Source organism: Rhipicephalus microplus, chromosome 2 (genome assembly GCF_043290135.1).
Source record: "Rhipicephalus microplus isolate Deutch F79 chromosome 2, USDA_Rmic, whole genome shotgun sequence".
Taxonomy (NCBI): domain Eukaryota; kingdom Metazoa; phylum Arthropoda; class Arachnida; order Ixodida; family Ixodidae; genus Rhipicephalus; species Rhipicephalus microplus.
In genome coordinates, this window is record NC_134701.1 from 50185431 (window position 1) to 50208367 (window position 22937).

General features: G+C 47.1%; 1 protein-coding gene across 2 annotated transcripts in view; it reads left to right on the forward strand.

Annotated features, from left to right (window-relative positions):
• The window catches only part of LOC119169092 (protein regulator of cytokinesis 1), a 119405-nt gene extending 102822 nt beyond the window's left edge, over window positions 1-16583 (forward strand). For both annotated transcript variants that reach the window (XM_037420180.2, XM_037420181.2), the window contains exon 11: window positions 14819-16583. In XM_037420180.2, the coding sequence (XP_037276077.1) occupies window positions 14819-14956 (138 nt within the window). In that variant the 3' untranslated portion in view covers window positions 14957-16583. The remainder of the gene's footprint in view (window positions 1-14818) is intronic.
• The last annotated feature ends 6354 nt before the right edge of the window (window positions 16584-22937 follow it).

Sequence of the window (22937 nt, forward strand, 5' to 3'; positions counted from 1 at the left end):
TTTGGCCATTTTCCGTGGTCTGCCTAGATAGCCCGCATCAGCAACTGCACCCTTATGGTCAAAGTTCCAAGTTGCTGCTCCGACGCAGCCTCCCCGCATGCCTCTCCTATTGGGCGATGTTATTGTGTGCATCTTTTGTGCAACGGAAGTGGCCAGCCCGTTTCATCTCATGCCTCAACTACATTAGTTAAAATTCTTGCGCGCACGTGCATGAAAGTTCGGACCTTTTCATGGAGCCACCACAAGCCTTATACGCCAGAACACAGCGAGCTCAGTGCTTGCTGCCATATTGAAAAGCGCGTGACGCCATCTGTTGCAAGCGCAGCGAAGCAACACCCTTAACTGCCACGCGAGCAGACGCTCTGCAAATCAAACACGAAACTTCACAACCCGAGTCCGGCTGTAATCACGTTTCGCGCTGTTCCTGTGTGGAAATTTGATGCTGATTTCGTGTGAAACGTCGAGGAGACCTTTCTCGGCAGTTTGGCATGTCTGCAGCACGTGCATTGCAGACTGCGGAAGCTACTTCTTCAGGTACATATTATCTGACTGGAAAAAACACAAACAGCGTTAACTGCGCGTGCCTTAGCTGTGACAAGGCAGAATTCGTGCTGTAAGCCGGCGTCACCGTAGCGCTAGAATCCGGCTTCAATTTACGCTCATGCCCCGCATGTGTATCAACTGCCAGTCCTGCCGGGCATGCGGTACAAAAGTGCCTGCCAGAACAAGATTTTAAAACTTTACGGTGACAGTCAAGGCATGACTCAGTTCGACCAAGCTGAAGGCCATGCTTCCCGTGTCGTTCACATCTCTTTTCATCGCGATAGTAGGCCGTTACAGTTGTACTAAACACGTGCGGCACGTGTATCCACGCGCGAGTTGTAATATGTATATCCTATTATTGACATGCGGCCTGCGAAAGAGTATGGCAATAGTTTTGGGCCGCATACTACAGGCATACTCGTACCTGCCGAGTGAGTGAGCAAACTATTTAACCAGCGGATTGAGGCGTGGGCCTAAGCCGCGCCAGGGGCGGTGGAGAGACCCTGTCTCTCAGCCGCCTCCCGTGCTCGTTGGATGGCCCATATTTGATCTGTCCGATCTGAGCTGATCAGCGCGGCTCTCCACCGCGCCCCAAGCTGTTCTGGCGAGACTGCATTGGCGTCCTGTATCTGTGTGCATTCCCTAACATATATGCTCTAGGGTGGCGCGCCTCATGCTACATAGCTTACACGCGTCATCAAGGTATAGTTCGGGGTAGATGCGATTTAGGTACTTCGGTTTGGAAAATGTTCTAGTTTGAAGTCGATTCCAGTCAACCTCCCGAGATCTGTCTAATGTGGAGCTAGGTGGTGGAAATCTGTGCCTCTACTTTTGGTAGAATTGGATAATGTCGCAGAACCTAAACATTCTGTCCCTCTCCCACCACTCATCTCCTCCCAGTACCTCATGTGAAGCTCCCCCATCGCGAGGTAAGTGAGACCTCGCGCTATGCGGTGAGCCTCCTCGTTGAGGTTGGGAATGAGGGACGCACACGGAGTGTGGGCTGAGAACCATATCATATACCTATCTTCAAATTCCTCGGATGATATGAGATTTGCCTTTCGGAAGAGTATGTTGGCTGCCTCGGGAGATATTCTTCCTCGTGCGTAGTTACGGATTGCAGACTGCGAGTCGCTGATGACATACCTACACTTTGGGGAAATTATGGCCTGTGCAATGGCCACCTCTTCCGCGATTTCTGAATTATCCGAGCGTACGGAGCACGCGTTTACGCATTTGCGGCCGGTGCTTATTACTGCCGCAACGTAGGATTTGTGACTAGGGTACTCCGCTGCGTCTACGAACAACGCCTCCTTGTCTCTGCCGTAGGCCTTAAGTAGAGTTCTAGCGCGGCTTTCTCTTCTGCCCTGATTAAGTTCGGGGTGCATGTTTTTGGGCAGATTGGGGACCTGGATCTTTTCCTTGATCATCTTTAGAACCGACACTTTACTTCCTTGTTGCCTGTGGTAATTTATCCCCAACTTGTCAAGGATACACCGTCCTGTGCGCATGCTGGCTAGTCTCTCCAACTGGGCAATCTGTTGCGCTTCTATCAGCTCCTCTAAATTGTTATGTAAGCCCAGTTGAAACAGTTTTTCGTTGCTGTTGCTATTTGGAAGGCCTACAGCTTGTTTGTACGCCTTTCGTATGAGCGTGTTGATATTGAGTTTTTCGGCTGTATACCAGTTTAGATATGCCGTTACGTATATAATATGACTTATGGCGAATGAATAAATAAGCCTGATGACGTTAGCCTCTTTCATGCCCTGGTGTTTGTTTGTGACCCTTGATTAGCCGTATTGCGTTGGTGACTTTGGTTACTAACCTCTTGACGGTTTCACCGTTTGTACCCTTAGACTCGATGAGTCCAAGGACTCTGATTTGTTGCACTATAGGAATATTCCTGCCGTTTTCGGTGTGCATTTGGATCTCTTCGTAAGCACGGTCCCGGTTGTATCCCTTGGGTGGCCTGCCTTTAAGCGTGGGGCGATAGAGGAGGAGTTAGGATATATCCGGCGAGCACTCGAGGCCAGTACCTTCAAGATACTCCTCAATAGTGGTGACGGCCTCCTGCAGTCTCTGCTCTATCTCTCCGTCACTACCTTCACACGCCCAGATGGTGATATCATCTGCATATATAGAATGATGTATTCCGTATATTGAGTTCAGCCGCGCCGGGAGTTCTATCATTATGAGATTAAACAGCATTGACGATATGACCGATCCCTGCAGGGTACCAGCACTGCCCATAAGCCTTTCCTCAGATCTCGGTTCTCCCATTTTGATGAATGCCGTTCTGTCTGTTAGGAAGTCCTTGACATAGTTATATGCTCTCGATCCTAATCTTAATTGGCAAGCAGATCTGATGTAATATTGCCGTATGCGATGCTTTGTCGAAGGCTTTAAGGTCTAATCCTAAGATCGCCCGGGTAGCTCTTGTTTTGTTGTCTAGAATCTGCTGCTTAATTTGCAGCATAGCGTCTTGCGTGGAGAGCCCTGTGCGGAACCTCAACATGGAATCTGGGTAGATTTCGTTGTCCTCAAGATAAGTGTTGATTCTGTCTAAAAAAGCGTGTTCCATCAGCTTCCCAGCACAAGACGTTAGTGACATTAGGCGTAAATTCGATAGATCGGGTGGTTTCCCGGGCTTAGGGATGAGGATTACTTTAGCTTTTTTCCACTGCTTTGGAATAGTGCCCTCAGTCCAGCACTCGTGAATATGATGATGTTCTCTATGATGATGTTCTCTATGGCTTGGTCGTCAAGGTTCTGTAGTGTTCTGTTAGTGATCCCGTCTGGTCCCAGTGCAGATTTGGTGTTTAGTTTCTGTAGCGCAGCCCTGATTTCAGCCACAGTAAACTCCTCATCTAAGAGCTCGTTCGGGCCTCGGGAATATGGTCCGTGCTCTATGACAGGCATGGCGGGAATGTACGTGTTGCTAGCCTCAGCGATAAAGTCCTCCTCACTGCCGTTATACTGGTGCACCAGTTTACGCAAGGTTTGCTTGTGTGCTGATTTGGTGTTATCTGGGTCTAGCAGGTGTCTGAACATGCGCCATGTCTTACCAGCATTCATTTGGCCATCGAGACTATTACAAACTTGGTCCCATTGCTGTTTGCTTAGCTGCTTACAATGTTCTTCAATCTTTGTTTAGCTTGGCTATGGGCTTGCGCAAGGGCCTGTTGTGCCTCTGTTCCCGCCATCTATTCTGCAGTGATTGCTTGGCCTCCCACATGTGTGCGAGACGGCTATCAATCTGCTTAAGGGGTGGACTTGAAGTGATACTTCGCGTTGCCTCGCTGACGTCGTTATTGACATCTTTGATGCAATCTTCAATATTGCTGATAGGGTCTTGTTTTTTCGCGTTTCTGACTTTCCGAAACTTATCCTAGTCAGTCCATCTAATCTGTCTCTGAATTTCTGCGGCAGCCATGGTTTCTATCCTGATTTCTAATATTCGATGATCACTCCCCAGATCATCGAATGTGTTTTTCCATTTAGCGGTCTCCGCGTTACGAACTAACGTTAAGTCTGGAGTGGTGTCTCTTGCAAGCTCAGTTCCCATACGCGTAGGGGAGTCGGGGTCAGTAATGAAAGTTAAGCCTGTTTCTTGGATATCCTGCCATAGCGTTTTTCCTTTGGCTGTTGTGTATCCGTATCCCCAAGCACTGTGTGGAGCGTTAGTCTCCATCTCTGACGAGTGGATTGGGTCCCGCTATATCTACGGCCTTCTTAAAAAGAAGGAAGCGTTGTCGTATGCGTGTGGGATTGCTGTACAAATTCAGAATAAACATGCTCGGAGATTTTTTTCTTGTAGGGGCGAGTTGTACGAGTATATGCTCAGTTTCTGTGATGCGGGTGTCGGGGCAGATTGCTACGAGTCCCTTCCTTACTAGAGTGGTTAGTGTTCTAATAACCCCTGTTGGGGGGCCGATCGCGTGATATCCCGGTAGCTTAGCTAAACCATGGGTTTCGTGCAAAATTAGAACATCCTGTTTGGTTCTGTCTCTAAGGTGTTGTTGCAGGACTGCTCTATTCCCCTCATAGCTCCTGCAATTCCACTGCCACATAATTAAGTCCCTTTTTCTATTTTTGAGTTGGCTATCGAAGAGGGAGGAGGGTGAAAGGAGGCAGGCCTCATGAAATTAGTTGATATAGCCGCTGATGTGGTGTCCTGAGATAAGTGTGAATTGCCTTCAGTGCTCATCGGAAGGTACCGGAAGCTGGAAGTACCGGAGGTGTCCTAGGGTTGAGATTGGTTTCGTTAGCTTCGAGTTTATCTAGTCTATTCATGATCATGGATATTGCAAGCGAGAGGTTGTGGGTTGCCTCTGCGTGTTCTTTTCTGTATTTCTGACAATGTTTGATTAATGTTCGAGGTTTGCGCCGTAGTTTTGTCATTAGACACCTGAGCTTTTCTTTTAGGAGGTGGCGGGGTACTGTCCTCGTCCATTCGGTTATCTGGCATTTCTTCGAGGCGCTCCTGGGCCGCAGAACGCATTTGACTAGATGTTCTATTTGTGCAGTTTTTAAGACTTTGAATTTCCCGAGTAAGCTGTGATATCAATTCTCTAAGCTCAGCGTTTTCTTTTTTCAGCTCCGCTATATCACTGACATTATGCGCAATCTCCCCCGAAGGCTCGGCGCGTCCCTTTAGCCACGTCTGACCAGCTCACCGTGAATGCCGGGTTCCCTTGATGGCCATCGCCACCCTTTGGCTTAGGCCAGGATCTGGAACGGGATGTAGTGCGCCTTCTTGGTCCCGGAGACTGGGAGATGTGGCCGTGGGGCGTTCCGCAGGACCAGGACCTTTATCTGGACCCAGGCGTTGCCCTCGTCCGGAATTCGGACTTTCCGCGTTCGGTTGGCTTGGTGGTAGGGGGGTAGTTCTCCTCGATTGTCTCTTGAAGTTGTCGGAACCACTGGCGTTGTTTTACGATGTAGGGCGTCTTGAACTTGGCCTTGCAGAGTTTGTCAGCCGTGGGATGATCCTTGCCGCACAGCTGACATCGTGGCTGACAGTGGTGGTCCTCGCTCGGATCAGGCGTTCCACAACCCGCACATAGATTGTCGTTTGGCCTTCAACGCATGTCACTCCTGTGCCCAAGTCTGTTGCATTGTTTGCAAAAGTCAACTTGTTTTCGGTATAGTGAACAGCGCATGAGCACTCCTCTGTACATCACGTGCTTCGGGACTCTGCTGCCGTCAAAAAGGACTATCACTGTCGTGGTGTTGCCAAGACGTTTGGCTCCGATCGCCGTGGGATTTCGGGCTGTAATAATAGCTGCGGTGATGTCCCGTGGGGTTTCGGTCAAAGGAACTCCTTTGATTACACCTTTGGCAGTGGGTTCCAGGGCCGTCTCGTATGCTCCCAGCTCATACAACTTGTCGTTGGCTTTGATGTGCTTGATGCCTTGGTACTTGTCTGCATGGTCTTGGTTTGGGGTGCTAACGACCAAGATGTCCTGAAAATTATTCGGACAAATCGTGTCCGTCTCTCTTCTTTCATGAGGGATCTCAGCTGTTTCATACACACACCTTTGTCTAGCTCCGTTAAGCTGAGCTTGGATAGCTGCAGTCCTCCTCTTGGCCTTATAACTATCTTGTAGTCGCCTGTCGGCAGTGTTGGCATTTTGCTGGCTCTGGTTATCCGGGATATCAGATTTGCACCGCGCGTTCTAGGCGTTCGGGTAGGGCTAGGGCTACCATGGTGTTCCTCGCTACCTTTCTTCGCACATTTTCTGTTTCGAACTTCTGTCCACCTGTTGCCTGTGTCATCCTCCCGTTGGGTGACGTCTTCCAGTTGGGTGGCGTCTTCATTCTGCTGCGATACCTCCAGTATTGATGATTACGGCCTTTATGGGGCGAACGCCGAGGCCTGGCTATCGTAAGGCCGCCCCAGTCGACACAGAGCGCCGGTCGTGGGAATAGTAGACGCTGCTTGGTGGGGGCTGGTTTTCGATCGTAAAATCTCGTAAAAATGATCACCCACATTAGAATATGGTCTCTTCGGATTCTCGGGGACGAGAAGAATCAGATGATATATAAATTCGAGCGGTGCCTGGCTGTATTCGCTGCGAAATCATTGTATGAGAACAAAGCCTACGTGAAGAGCGTCCATTCACCTCGGCGACCGCAGCGCCTCTCCGTACCTGCCGAGACTCCCGGATTTTGACTGTTTTTTTCCGGTGGTACAGTTGTGATGAAAATTTCCTGGAAATCGAAATTTCTGTGGGTCTGATCTGGCTGCATTGACAAAAAAGCAACTATATTTGCTCCAGGATTTTCGAACCTATCCCATTTTATTATAAATTAGTGTAAGAGGCGTTCATGTAAACGTACAGTATAATCTCAGTGATGCGAAACCGCGGCAGATACGAATTCCTAAATTCCCCAGCCAAATTTCACTATGTTCATTGGGCGAGCCTTCCTAACACATTTCCTAATCGCGGCGTGTGATACGAACTTTAGTGCGGAATCCGTCGAACGAAGGCTGAGAGCAACGTACTCGAAGCTTCAGAAGTACGCGTGCGACCGGCCCACTACAGCGCGTGTGATTGTCGTTGCCACAACCGCTGAGGACGAAACCGCGGCCAGTCTTGACACGACCATGTATGGCGACGACGTAACTGAGAGAACCCCGAAAGTGTGCGCCTAACCAGTCAAAGCAGTGCTGCTTTCCGAAAACCTTACGGACAAACCTGTGGCAGATGCTATCGTAGATGGCATAAAATAACTTAGTTTTAAGGCGCGTGCGCAGCCAAGCGCATGGGGATTGTAAAATGAAGTACCGTTTGCCGCAACCACCGCGCACAAAACCACGGTCGCGGCTTTTGCGATAGCGATTTACGGCTCTGAGGGCACGCAGTGGTAGGTTAAAGGCAGTCAATACGTAAAAAATAAAGGTTACAGTTTCGCCGCAAGGGCGAATAAATAAATGCGCCAGCAACAACTTGGGATGTAACTATGAGAACGACAATCAGATCGAAAGGTGCAGCACGCTGCTCACACACAAATGATGCATGAAAACGATACTCGCAGGACGAGAGCGACCTTAACAGCATTTACTGCTCGAAACGTAACGCGCTGTTTAAACAAAATTGATGCACGATACGTAATCACAGGTACAGATAAGCACAAACTAACAAGTGTCCCAGTCATTATACCTTGCTGTGTATGAAAAGCACGCCGTTTTCGCAAAAGGAGCCTGTGCAGAGACTGAAGTAACCTTTGTGGGCTCGGCAACTAACGCTTTCGTTTCAGTGAAAGCCGAAAACACACGATTCCCCACCAAAGGATAAGCGCACGCGCACAGGCATCCATCCATGGGGCAAAGTACGCGTGAGAGATAAGCACGCGTCGACACATCGCGACAAGCTTGGCGCTGAGCACGGGCAACTCTTTTCTTATGCTCATATAAATATATGGTGAAAGACTGCGGCGGTGGCGGCGGCAAAAAAACAGCCTGGATTGTCGGTATAATTGCTATCGCAATAAAAAAGGGGGCCAGACGCGTTTTGGCGTTCCTGTCAAAAGAATCTAGTAGTGAGCAAAGCTTCGACCTGCGCTTTTGCGGCAGCCAGCTGCGCCGTCCCGTCCGTTCACGTATGTCCTAGGAAGACCCACGCGAGTTCTTTTGACTGAAATAGATTCTGCTAGTTGTGTTGATCGTTTGAGACTCTCACGTTTGTGAAAAACTCTACCCTCGTGTGTTTGGCCACTTCTATCCACTATAAGACTGCAACGCTGGTGTTGGCGCTTGCAATTGAGACCTTCTCCCACCCCATTTTGTTCTTCGTAATGTTTTTGTTTGTTTGTTCTTAATTTTTTTTAATGCCCCCCCCCCCCCCCCCCCCCGTTGCGGAAATCTCCCGGATTCAGAATCCTTGAACGTGGCAGGTATGCATACTGCAGGCAAATTCCTGCTGTAAAGTGGAACAGCTGAAGTCACGCTTGAATAAACGCAATAGGTATACTTACTCGTACACTTCACTGGGCCCGTAGATGTTCCTGCTGATTGCGATTATATGCTGATAGCTCAGCGTTTTTTGTTGAGGACAAAAATATGTGCTATCGCAAAACAGCGCACCGGCACATTTCCCGCAATGCGCTGTGAACTTCACAAGCAGTGTTTAGCAATCTCTTTCTCTTGCGCTGGTTGTTGTCGCATCAGATGACAGCGCAGTGGTGTCCAGATGACATTTTATAAGCAGGTGGAGCGTGAACAGGTGCTTTATTACATTTTAAACTCCCACAGCCACTGCGTGCCATGCTAGCGAGGCGCACCGCGGCAGTTGCAAACAAATTATGGTGTCTCTTGAAGCGAGGGTATACTGCCGAAGGTGTCTGGGTGCGAGATAGGCATGCTCTCGTCTATAGAGCCAATCTATGTCAACGGCTGAAGTTTTGGATGCTGAAACTCTTGCAAGACTAAACTTATCACTCAAATTGCGTGTCCAGCCCCCACTGCTCCCATCTCGTAGCGTATTTTGACAGTCTGTTTTCTGGTGATGCTGAAACATTGTGCAGTGAAACTTTTTTTAAATTCAAAGGGGCAACAAGGGACGTTGGAGTTGTAGGCACGAGCTGAGCAGCTTGAACTTCTCGCATTTTTTAAAATCTCTTTATTGCTTTAGCATTTATATGGACACTATCGGCTGGATCTTGCTGCGGCGTCGATGTCGGCGTCACTCACCGTACTATACATATCTATATATGAAATTCCAAGAAAGAAAAAAAAGCAGAAAAAGGCTCCGGCGTGCGAAATGGAACTTAGGCCCTCTCAATCGTGAGTGCGAGCCGTTAACCACTGAGTCACCGAGAAGCACAGAGGAGCTATTTATATCTATCACTTACCGCTGCCCACGGGCATCTCCGAGGGAATTACTGTGTTTTCAGCATTACCAGCAAGATGGCGCAACGAGCGCGCGTCGCCACATCACGCGCCGGCTTGCGCTCTTATTTCTCGCAAGTACTTTGCCCCGCTTAGAGGAGGGGTGCGGCACTCCGTCGAATGCCCCTCTCGTGGTAGGGAGGAGGGGAGGATCCTACGTATGGCTGACCTGGAATGATTATGTTGTAGTTACCGGGCGCACAAAGGTCACTGCAATCATTGCAGTCGTTGTTTGTGAAAAGTGCGCACTTTTTATACACAGCGAAGTAACAACTGAGACTCTTATTTGCGTGCATCTGTACCTGTGAGTAGGTTCTGTGTGTCATTTGTGCGTGAGAAACGCGGGGCACAATTTGATCTCCTTTCAATTCTGCGGGTGCCCCGCCAAGGTGGTCTAGTAGTTAAGGTACTCGGCTGCTGACCCACAGGTCGCGGGATCGAATCCCGGCTGTGGCGGCTGCATTTCCGATGGAGGCGGAAATGTTGTAGGCCCGTGTACTCAGATTTGGGTGCACGTTAAAGAACCCCAGGTGGTCTAAATTTCCGGAGCCCTCCACTACGGCATCTCTCATAATCATATGGTGGTTTTGGGACGTAAAACCCCACAAACCAACCAACCAATTCTGCGGGTGACCTTCCAAGTTGCTGCTATCGCGTTCATTGCTATCGCGTTCATTGCTTGTTCCCTATGGCAAAGCTGTCACTTTTTTTTAAGTTATTTTTCAGCACAGAAACCCAACAGCTAGAATTGTTGTGACCATAACACGGCATGCAAGCATTGCTCTTAACATGTTATTTCACCATAGAAAACATACAAAAGTGGGTTGTGGAGTAGCTTGTCATTGTTAAAAGCAGCATATTCTTGAAACCGGTATCATTACAACTGGGTTCGACTATATAAACACACACACACATACATTTTTGGTGAGTGTGGTTGCTTCATCAGCATTGATAATTGCAGTAGACTCCTTTTAAACGAAACCTGAAGGGATCAGTAAAATGTGTTTCCCTTAAGAGAAGTTTCGTTTATTGGGAGATAAACAGGGGTATAATATTCAAATACGAAATCAAACATATTAGGGGCAGTTCTTCCATTTATGCGGCAATTTCATTTAAAAGAGTTTTGTTTAATAGGAGTCAACTATATTAAAAACCAGTGCAGCTGCTTCTCAGAAGAAAAAAAAATTGAATCAACAATGATGTCTGAACCCTGCATTATGTTCTAAAACTAACTTGTGTTGCTCCCAAAGCAGCATTATTCCTGCTTCCTGAGCTGTTCCAAAAGACTAAAACCCACTTCCACCGCTACAGTTTTTACAGGCTGAATTAGGTTTTGCTTAACAATAAAAAAAAATTCCCATAATGGTAGCATAGAGCTCATAAACTGCCTAAAATAAAGTACTATTACAGTGTTCTTTCAAGCTTTGTTTAGCACCGCGGTCAAGCGGGAAAACTTGGTGTGCTCCAGCAACACTGCTACACCAGCATTGTGGCACTAACCCTTGTAATTCCACTCATGCCAAACATGCGACTTTAATTAATGTAAACATGCTTCATAAAGCAGGCATTTGTTGTTTTTCAGTTGTGTTTAGTAGTTGTAGACATAGTAGTGCTGGCCACCATGCTTGCATTTTTCCGCAGCACTTCTCACTGCGCGTGAAAAAAAAGGGGGGGGCTTTTTGATGCTACGCAAGGGTACGAAAAGTGCAGAATATGCAATTTTCAGCTGTACATATTTGTTTTCATTAGGCTTGTATTAATAGTGAATTTTAGGTTCAAAGCACATGTGCTCTTGGTCGAATAATTTCGTATCAAATTCAAATAGTATATATGACATCAATAAAAATGGGTATATTTATCCTTGCCTAACCTGCACAATATTTTTTGAAGTTGAAATAGAGCCTCTATGCAAATGCATTTTTTTTTTCTTTTCGTTCAAAGAAAGTTGGAACAACTACAAATAGTAGCAAGTTTTGACTTTTAGTAAGATGCGATTGATTACCTGTAAAATATGTAACAATTTAAAATATATTATGCTAAGAGCATATAAGTTGTCATAACAAGTTTTTAAGCTTAATAATGAGTTCATTTGAGAGTATTATGTTCATTCGAAGAGACCCTATTAGCCACGGAATAAATTCGCTGAAGAAGCTTATTGGCTCACGAATTCACCGTGGCAAAAATTTTTAGAATCAGTCCAATACAAGTATAATTGGAAAGACTTGTTGCACACTGCAGTTGCATTCTCTCTTCTCAACCCGACGAAAGCGCTGCGAGCTAAGTAGGGAGGGATGGCACGGGGAAAGAAAATACCTCATGCGTACTATGACCTGTAGCACCTTTTCTCTTTTTTTCTTCGAATATGCGGCTTCTCAGTCCAACTGCGCACGTACGCGTGGACAAGTGGAGGCCTCCCATGGCGGCCCCAATAAGGACCGGGTGTGCCATACTTAAATCAGCCCAAGGCTGATACAATGGCTGTGACAAGCTGTTTTTGAGCGAGTGGCGTCATTTGCCGAGAGAAGAGGGCAATTTTTAGCTGACTTTGAGAATTTATTGCGAATTGCAGGCCGCTACTGTGCTATAATATTTGGATCGCATGTTCTTGATAGCCTCGGCTACAGATTCGCAGCGTTTTCTGACTATGCTGAAAAGGTGTTGCAGGGCCCCTTTAAATTCGAAGGGGGCTTCGCGGCAGAACGAATGTCTCCTGGACAGGTACTTTCGCGGCTTAGCAGTTCTGCGCTGCAGTGAAACCACTTTTGCAGGTAGTTATGTGCTGTTATGAATGTGCTCTGTCGCGATGGTAGCGGTGGCGAAGAGCGGCGAGCCGTCGAGCGGACTTCGATGAAGCCTTAGCCCGAAGGTGAAACAGGGAGGCAATCCGTTTGGAAAACAGCAACAAAAGGAGCGTTTACTGTAGCACGTTGTCGTTTGTACAGAGCCGGCCAGCACGACAACGTCGGCTGGGGCAAAATCTCCTAACATGGGGCCGGCTCGGCCTTAAATAGCGTCTTTGGTCCATTCTCTCAGACCAGTTCTCGGGCTCGGAGGGGGAGACGTAGCCATACCCGGAACTGCAAAGTGGTTCGGCGGACGAAGCGACGTTATCCCCGGAACTGCACGGTTCTCCTGCACAGAAGGCGGCGCTGGGAGGAGGGGGGGGGGGGAGACAGTTCGTCGAAACAGGGCTCGATCTTGTGAGACGTGCTCCCGAACGAGGAACATGTCTGTGGCACAACAGTGCTTACACCTATCGTTCAAATATTCAAAGCATTCGAATATTTGCACAAGCCTCATTCTCACGCAAAATAAGCCTATTTGCTGGGGTTTCTGGTCCTGTTAATAGCTTAACCACATTGCCGTCAGGTGACAATAGCAATCATACTTTCACAGCTTTCAGAGCCAAATTAAAAGTTCTTTTCTTATTGGACAAAAGCATGCTCGTTGCTGCCAATGCGACGAAGAATCTTATTTCCACCAAAATAAACTTTCATCAGAGCGGCAGACAGTCCCTTCAAGTGGTTTCACGATATAGCAGCCCTACGTCCTTGCATTCATCTGAAACAGTTTTCCCAGGAGTTGCATACTATCAAAAAAAGTATTAGATCATGTCAAATACTTCAATATTTAAGTAATTTTAATTTGTGTCAAAGCAAATTTGAACACTCTAGTATTTGTTCGAGTAATTCAAGAGACACGAATATTTGCCCATCTCTAAATTGTGTGCTTCATTCTTCATACAAAGAGCCATGCGACATAACCATACGAGGAGTGTGGTCCCTACGTTTAGGAAAGAAGCTTGCTCCTCTTTAAAAATGTGAATTTTTGGGCTCTTTTCTTTGTACTAAATATAGATTTAAATACAATTGCATATTTAAAATTAGCACATGACAATAAACGAAACCATTATTGCCATATATTCAAAGAGGGTTTTCGATTCGAGTCTTCTCTAACACCAGAAGGAATCTAGAGCCATTGCCCCAGTAGGCATCGTAGTCTGGGCATAGTTCTTCCAATTTAAGTCTGTTTTCACACTGTTGTTAGTTCAGTCTTATTCATGCAGCTTTCTATCGCATTCGTGCAGCATAGTCACAGCCTTTGCTGTGACTGTGTTGCGCTTTCTGTGCAGGCCTGGTGTTTCTTGGAGGCAAAGTAATTTCAAATATGCCGGCTTTAAAGATATTTTACATTATCGATGCATTGGCCAAACAGCCAGTGTTGTCTTCTTGACACTGCACTGGTTAGTACCCCGCATCCCCAAACCACCACCTCCAATGTTTACTGCTATCGAGGCTGACATCGTACAGTGTGGTCCGAAATAGTGGCAAATAGTGAGCGATTCAAGGTAGTGAATAAACACTCGTTTGTAAGCATTTTGCACATCTGTCAAGCCTATAATTTGGCATACATGATAAGGAACATACCTATTGCATTAAAATTATATCTGTATACATAGAAAAATAGCAGGAGCTAGCTGCACATCTTAATTCTAAGGCTAAGTGGCACATAGGACAGCATTTTGTTTGCACACTGTGGCTTTATAACTGTGCTTTGCAAAAATGAAAACCTACGAGCCTCTTCTTGGCAGCAACACTTAGACCATTTCCCCGAAGGGAACCCTTATGGGATCCGTTGCGCACAGGTGGCGTCACGGGTTGAACGGGGCTAACGCGGGTGCTTCGGTGAACGCTGGAAGATTCGTTTGAAGCGGTGGCTGGTGTAGGTCTTGTAGGCGATATGTACAGGCATGTTTCAACACGTATGTCAGACACACGTCAGGTTTATTGCGCAGGAACCGCCGAGTTGGTGGTGTAGCGAGCGGCGATCACTGCGGTGTTGCGGGCGAAGGGCCGTTCCATGCACTAGCCGCCCAGCTGCAACGCACATGCCAGCATTTTTCCGCCGCGCCCAAGCGGAGGGTGAAAGAGCTTCGCTCATTTGCCCCGGGCCTGGGTGCAGTTGGTGTTGCGGCTGGGCAGCGACCACATGAAACGGCGTGAACGGACAAGGCGACAGCTGCAGGAGCTGTAGCGAACACGCGGCAGGCGAAGGAGAGTGTGACGTCAACTCGAAGCAGCAGTGTGACCTACTTGGCACCGCGCTAACACCTGCAGCGCGCGGCATGTTGTGCGGAGGGACAGCGTTACTCTGGCTTGCCAAAGAGCTGCTTCGCATCTAATACATAAGAGCTGTATTTTTATTAGCACATAGCTGTACAGGCTGAAATTCCATCCTGCGGTGACAGTTTGATAACATATGCTTCATTTTGTCTCCACATAAATGAGAACTGCGCCTATATTCGTATATATAAACATGGAATGGCTTCAGTGTGGCCAAGTCAGTGTGGTTCGTAAACTTTTGTCTGTTTTGTGTTTGCAGCAATTCCTGGCGCAGCAGAATGAGAAGCAGCTGACGAGCAGCGTCCTCTGCGAGGCGCCGGGGTCGCTGCCACCGGGAACTGCCAGAAAAGTCGTCCAACTGGACGTCACTCTCACTGACAATGCGCCTTCCTCATGAACAGCTGTGGGTTTGTAGGGTGTACATGCAGCATTTTCTGTGCTTGTTACACGATTCTGCAGCATTGACCTTTATTGCTGAAGCCAGTCTCATTTTAACATAAAATATACCTGTGCAGTTTTGATTGCTTTTAAACTTGTGTATTGTTTGTGTACGACATTTGTGCCTACTAAAGGCAAGAAGAACAGGAAGAGAGAAGCTTGTGTTGAGAAATTCGTAAACAAGTGGTGGATGCCGGAGCTGATGTTTCGAGTAATGGAGTTGGTCTTTTTCAAGGTTGCAACAGATTTCCTCAGCATTTGTGTGTGCATGCTTGGCACTATCTCCTCCAGTTCAAACAAAGGAGAGGGCAACTACAAAAGTGGGGGGCAAGGAGAGGCCACAGTGTTAAATTGGGTGAGGCTAAGGAAGAAGGTAACCTGTGGAAAAAAAAAAATGGGGGAGGGGGGGGGTGCACTTGTCACTGAATTATGGTTTCTGTGTGTATGCAGCATATTGCATGGACTCGACAGCCCCCTTTTGAAACATTTATACCTGCTGGCTGGAGTGTATTAAACATGTCAATAAGGTATGAATATATATTTTCCGCCTCTTGGGTGGGAACTAGACCTAACTTCGATGACCTCAGACTTTACATACTGCAGTCGAACTTTATACTTCAGCCCCCCACTTTTGTAGTTGCCCTCTCCTTTGTTTGGAATGGACGAGAGAGTGCCAAGCATGCACACACAATTGCTGAGGAAATCTGTTGCAACCTTGAAAAACACCAAGTCCGCTAACCGAAACTTCGGCTCCAGCATCCACCACCTGTTTACGAATTATGATCACATCTATGCATTGTCCCCTGATGGAAAGTGATGCTGAAGTCTCACAGTGTAAACATATGTGCATATGTATGAAGGCACAAATGCTTTTTTGTGTGATTTATTTCACTTGGAAGGCTATGGCAAGTTAATTCTTAAACATATTTTACAACTGAACAAGGATCTTTGTCCTGAAGCCGTTCGATGAAATAATGTTTCTTATCTAGCAGGCCTTTTATGAAAAAGCTGTTGCAATAGGCATGTTAAAAAATATTTCTACAAAACTGAAGCCACTGTTTGCAAAGTGGCTGATTGCCATGGCAAACTCGCACTGTAAAATGCAAAAAGTGATTACCAGAGTTATTTTGCTAGTAAAATTATATCAACAGTGTCAGCTATGAAATCGTAACTGCTCTATGTCTGTTTTGGGACAGCTAAAGCTATCGGTTGACGAGTCTTTGCCATGCCATCTGAGTTTTAATATAGGCCTTCTTGTTTATCATTGCAACTTTTCTAATTAAACCTGTGCTGATACTGTGAAAGATCAGTGCTTTGGTTTTCGAATGAACTGTCTCATGGAAATGTGTGTGTGAACAGTTCTTTATGCAGGCTTTTGCTTTTAGAATTTCAAATAGGCCAGCTTTCTGTATCTACCTGATAATATACAGACCCTGCCTTGTAAAAAACCCTTGTACATATTTTCTCAACAGTATTTTTCATCATTTTTAACCATGACGGCGATTCAATAACCAGGAGCTGCAGCCTGGTGTTTAGTTGCAACCTGGTATGACTCTATGTACAATAAAAGTATTTTTTTGTTTTAATTGGTGTTCATGGCTTTTAACTCTTTGCATACTGTAGTCGCACATGGGTCAATGTTCTTGCAGACAGCCTCTGCACACGTTGGCGGACTGAGTTGCTTAACTCGGCTCCGAGCAATCCAGCAAGCCAGAGAAGCCACTAGGAGGCATGACCTTCTAACAGACTCCTAAGGGGGTCCACAAACTTGCCGGATGTGAAATAAGTCTCTATCTACAGTATATCTTCCCATGGACTGGGAATTATATATAGTTCACAAGAGCGAGTGTATGCCTCTTCACAATATCCTTTGTCCAAAAACTTGGGCGACACTTGAGCTTCACCTACAAAACACGATAGCGTAACAGGGCTCGTTCACTCGCCTTCTCATTTGCCAGCCAAGTTTCGCTTCTTGGTGTTAAATGGCTGCCTCAACTTTTATTAATTTTATGAATTGCCACTGCCCATTTTACGTCCTGTGGAACTGCTATGTGAATATTATGCAGCTGTGCTAATGATGGTTAATTATAGCGGGCTGCTTCGTAGTGAGTGGTCCTGTAAACCAGCCACTAGTTGCACAATTCATACGATGTGGTTTGTAGCGAGAGTTTCTGCTTTTGCCACACAATATTAGACATGTCAATTCGTTACCCTGCATTACACTTGTGAGATTCCATGGCTTGTGCTCATGTGTAGAAAGCACAGGGCAGCTCAGCCACGGCTGATGGAGGATGTGCTTCTGTCTGCATCATCAAGTCTCGAAAATACTGACCACCCAAATTTTCCTTTCTAGTGCACCAACAATTCTCAGACTACCTAATTCAAACTATCTCGGAATGATGACCAAGTATCGGAATCTCGATTACGTCCGCAGAGGTGGAGATGCATGGATCCTAGTGTTGGGGAAAAGTAAAACCTAGAAATCTGCATTCGTCGCTAAAGATCGGAACTTCAGGCAAAATGCCTATTCTTTCCTGGAGTCCGTTTCGAGCCTATTCAACATACAAACAAGAACTAAGGGATGGGAAACATTTTAATGTGCCTATAAGTGCCTATTTTAAAGGGACACTCACTAGGTTTGACGATTTTGAGCTGACAAACGCAATGCGTTGACGAGGTGTTAATGATCACGTCTGCAAAAAATTTGCAAAGCTACGCATCGTGGAAATGGGTCAAATTTCAAGATCAAACCTGTTCCCCCTCTCCTCTTGGCGCACGCATAGAGAATGAGGGCATGATGTGGGCTTATGAATGGCCCTACGTACACGGCAATGCAGTGACGTTTGTCCTCTACGTAGACGAGTCTGCTCTGACGTTGTCAACAGTATACCACCTGACATGGCAAAAATTATTTTACACATGCGTAGTTCATGTATTTGTTGCTTTAAGAGTTTAATAAAACTTGATATAAATAATGAGACGCAATGAAAAATTGTGTGCCTTTTTCTTTCATTTTTTCCTGTGAAATGCTACGAGATGTGGGTCTTATGTGCCAGCGTTTCGCATGCGTTCGTGTCCCCGCGGTCAACGCATTGAGCAGACGACCACCGTGGAACGCTCCTACGCGTTTGTGCACTCATTGTGCTCTACCGCGACTAAGCCAGCGTTTCCGAACCATCCTGCAGAAACAGGCAGAAGACCACAAAATAACGCTGGTCAACAAAGCAACGCTGCTTGCGTGCTTGGGGGTTGGACTTGTTTGGGCACGTCATGCGTACGTCATCTCATGGTGGGATGCTGGAGAGGGTGGGGAAAAGATTTGGCTTGCGAAGGCTATGCGGAGAAGCGGCAAGGGTTTCGAGCTCGCTTCCTTTCGCGCCGCTTTAAACAAACTTGTTTTCTCGGCTCGTGATGAACCAATTCGAAAAAATTTATGGAAAAATGTTCCTCATCGGACACCCAACAACTTCCACTGTCTACTAACTAAAATTCGGTACGGGGCCTGCTGAGTGGCCCTTCGTGCCTATATCGGCTTTTCAGCGCCTGAAAATGCCATTTCGCATTCGTCGAGTAAATGTTTTTTTTAGATGAGCTGTTCATATGGGAGAAAACAAGAAGCACTTGGTGTGGCCGTAATAACGACACGTTTTTGACGCGCGCATATGCTGTGTCACGTCGCCCAAAACAGATCATAAGTCGACGCACTGCCACAGCCAATGTATAACTAGACTTGGCCGATGCGCTCTGACGCATGTGATGTTTGCCAATGCTCCGATAATGTTGCACTATAAACGTGCTTTTACGTGAGTGGGGCTTAGACCCCAGCGAGGCAAAGTGAGGCTAGCATTTATAGCGCTAGCGGGTCTCCTTAAAAGATTTCTGTCGCTTGGTTCGAGAGTAGTGCAGCATGGTGGTTGCGTCAGTGTGGCCAGAGTGTAGAGTATCGAAGTGAGGAGAGGCTAACGGAGGTGCAACCTCTTCCCCTTGAAGATCCCATCGCTAGGTTCGAGAATAGTGCAGCTCAGAGGTTGCATTTGGGATGCCAGAGTACACTGTAGCTAGAACATACTCTAATCAGCCGAGACTAAGCTAGGCTAGCGCTGCTGCCTACACGCAATTTTCATTGGCATTTATGTTGTTCATAACGGCAGCTGTCGAAAGTCTGCCAAGCAATGTGGAACAAAAAGAAGCCGTAAAGTGTCCTTGTCAGGCAATGGACCTGTGGATCACAACGCTACTTCGTTGATCGAGAAACTGTCCATGTGGAAAGCAGGGAAGAAGACATTGGAAAGGTCAACAATATTGAGTTTGATGTCCACTCAGAGCACTCATAGGCATAAAGCTTTCAACATTGCTTACGGAACCAACATGTATATTGCGGTCATTCCACGGGTACGCTGATTCATTTTAGGAAGGAAGCTCCTTATAGCGGCACCGGTTCGTCCCTCGTAACCGTTGTAGTAGTGTGTAACAAGTATAACATTTTGACCTCCAAGGTGGTGCCAGTGAGAGATTTTTTCAGTGCGTTGTTGAACAATAAAAGATGGTGCTCAATGTACATGCCAATTGCTGCTAAGGGAAAATTAGAGACAGGAAAATTCAACTTTTAGTTAACGCACACGCTGCGAATTTTTTATTGTTCAACAACGCACAGAAGACAAGAAAGAGTTGCTACGTTATACTCGCTGGGCGTAACCTCTTAGGTTTTAGAAAGGTTTAGCGAGCGTTGGGCCGCAGTGCCATGAATACAGTGAATAGTATATACCATGAACTCAAGGTGGTTAAAGGTGGAAAGTAGACATGAAGCGCAAGTCATAAGAAAGTGTGCGTGTGCCTCCTCTCGTTCAGTCCTTGGAATGTCTGCTGTATGGCGGTCAGTATGAAGAATATATGATGAAAAGATGCGAGATGGTGGTACTTGGAGTGTTGAATAGGTGGACGAACGGACACACAGACAGATGCATGGACAGACGCACGTACGCATGGACGGACGCACAGATGAACGTGTGGACGCACGGATGGACGGAAGCAAGAACGAATGGACAGACAAATGCTTCGCCCCACTATCCATCATTCACTCCGTGGATATGCTGCCATTTTTTTTGTTATCTTTATATTCGCATATGTGAACTCTCATGCGCTCATTACACAGAATGCAGTCATATGCAAAAGCTTCACTGAGACAAGCCACTTTCAACTTTATCGCTTACACTGTTAGTAATCCAAAATTTACCCCCTTGAGTGACATCATGCAGTAAAAAGTATGCACCAAGTGGTTGAAGTGCGCACCAGAAGCGGGATATCGCTATCGCGTTCAACACTTAAAAGCAAAGCTTAAGGGTACTCGGATTTTTTCGGATTTGCATGAAAGGTTCGCCCCGTTTCCAATAGACCCGTCCCTGAAAGGGTTGCCTCAAAGCTTAAATGTGCCTTGGAAAGAATCCTGGATTGTATGTGCTAAAACAAGTTCCTAAAGTTTCAAGTGGTGCTGATTCAACTATTCTGGATGCAATTAAAGCATTGAAAGTGCTAGGCCACAAGTATCCTTCACTAACTTCAGTGGACATCGAGCATTCTTTTTCACATGAAAGCAAATACTGACTGAGAGCAAGTACAATCTAAGCCTGAAAACTTTGAGATCATGCTAGTTTGTCACTGTTTCTATAGCCTTTCCCACATTGTCACTGTCAGCAAGCACGCCATCAGCCCCATACAAACGCAAGAGCAAACCTGTCATTCTCTGTACTTTATACTAACATACTGTTACTGCATATGTGATTTGGGTATGAGCCTCTGGGTAGCGGGGAACAAGCAGATTAGAGAAGAGGACGTTCGGCTAGCGAGATAGGCCTCCGGGGCATGACCCTTTCAAGCCTCCCAGTAGGCCACAGCATAATAAACCCGTTTATAAACGTAACAGAGTGGTGGAGGTGCAAGGTAAAGCACGTCGACGAACCACAGAGTCACAGCGATCTGAACTTCGCCGGAGCCGTCGTCTTGCCGGTCTGCCACCAAGAACAACAGTCATGGCCGAGATCGAAGGTCACGGCTCCTCAACCAAGCAAAGGTCAGTGCCGGCTGCACCTCGGTATCGCTATATGGAACGCCGCCCGTTCGCGAGAAGAGCAGGGGAAGATGTGGATGCGTGGCTGACACACTACAAAAGGGTGAGCCGGTACAACGGCTGGGATCCCACCGAACAACTGGGGACTGTCGCGCTGTTTCTCACGAAAACCGCCTTGATGTGGTACGAAAACCACGAAGATTCATTAACAACGTGGGATCGTTTCGCCAAAAAGCTCAAAAAATGCTTCGGCGACTCTGATGCGAAAAAGAAAAGCGCGGAGCGCACTTTGGCTCAAAGAGCCCAGACACCTGGGGAAATGTGTACCACCTACATAGAGGAGGTTCTGATGCTCTGCGAGATCATAGACCCGCATATGTCTGAAGAGGATATGGTCGGACACCTTCTGAAAGGTATAGCAGAGGACGTCTACAATTTCTTGATAGGCAGGGAAGACCTCACTTCCGTCTCCGCCGTCCAACGTCACTGCCGTACTTTCGAGAAGCTGAAGACCCGTCGTATTGAACCGAAATTTGGTAGGCTGGCAAATGTAACAACGGTCGCCAGCATCAACGTAAGCCCGCCTGCCGACCTTGCCACTACTATCAAGGCAATAGTGCGCGAAAAGCTACAGCGACAAGACGCACTGGTAGACAACACCATTCATCATCCGCCTACCTGTTCATCTTATTACCCCGCACTGTTCGCTCCTCTGCCACCATCAGTTTGTGTGACGGACTTTAGCGAAGCTGGAACTGCTTGGCCACGCCGAGACTCATTCATGCCTGACCAGCGGTATGACCGACGCCTTCGTACTGGCCCTGCTCCACAGAGGCGGGCAGTTCCCGTTTAGCAAGCTGCTCCACTCCGTTCGGGTAGGCGACCTTTCACAGCGGAGCGATCTCAGCAGTGGTTCGGCGAACGACCCCTATCCTTCTGCTACAACTGTGGCGTCGAAGGGCACATTGCCAGGTACTGCAACTACCGGCAGCCGCCGAGGTACGACCGCTCACCAAGATCCCACCTGTCCGCACGAGCACCAACATTCCCTGGAAGCACATCTCACGAGATAAGGCCACTGCGAAACCGTTCTCCGGCCTCTGACCGCAGTCTGACACCCCCGCCAGCCGCTCGTCCCAATCGGTCGCCGTCTCCTAGGCGCTGCTACCCTTCGCCGCCTCCGGAAAACTAGTCGGCGCGACCGTTGTAGATAAGGTCGCTGGACAGTCATCGATTTTCACAGAAATGCCTCCTTCAATTTGCATGTTTAAAAATAAGGTTCACGTGCAATTGATGGTGTCTGAACAATGGGCTTAGTGGACACAGGTGCAACCATATCAATGATGAGTCTAGCATTCAAATCCCTTCTTGGACGAAAGGTTATGTTCCGTTGGGACCGTGTTGATACATTTCGTGGAGTGAGCGGAGATGTCTTATAACCTGCTGGTGTTTTCACAATCACTGTTAGTTTGGGTGGCCAGAATTTTATTGCCGATTTTGCTGTTCTCTTCCATTCAACGCATGATGTAATTCTAGGACTCTATTTCCTGAATCTTTGTGGTGCCACTGTTGATTGCCGCACAGGAGAGATCACAGTAGATTGAAATGTTCCAGTAGCATTTATGGAAAGTACCCTTTGCGTGTCCATGGACACAATTGTACCACCCTTGCCTGCCAAGTGTGTTCCTGTTGTCAGTTTCCCTGCAACTGAGACGACATTTGATGTCACCTCAGCTGCATAAAGAAGAATGTTCCAATGCCCTATTGTACGCTGTCGGTTGTGCAAGGGCGTACTGGTTTGTGGGTGATCAACGGCTCCAATGAACCTTCGGTACTGCCAGAGGGTCTACAACTTGCTAAGATCCGTCAACATAAG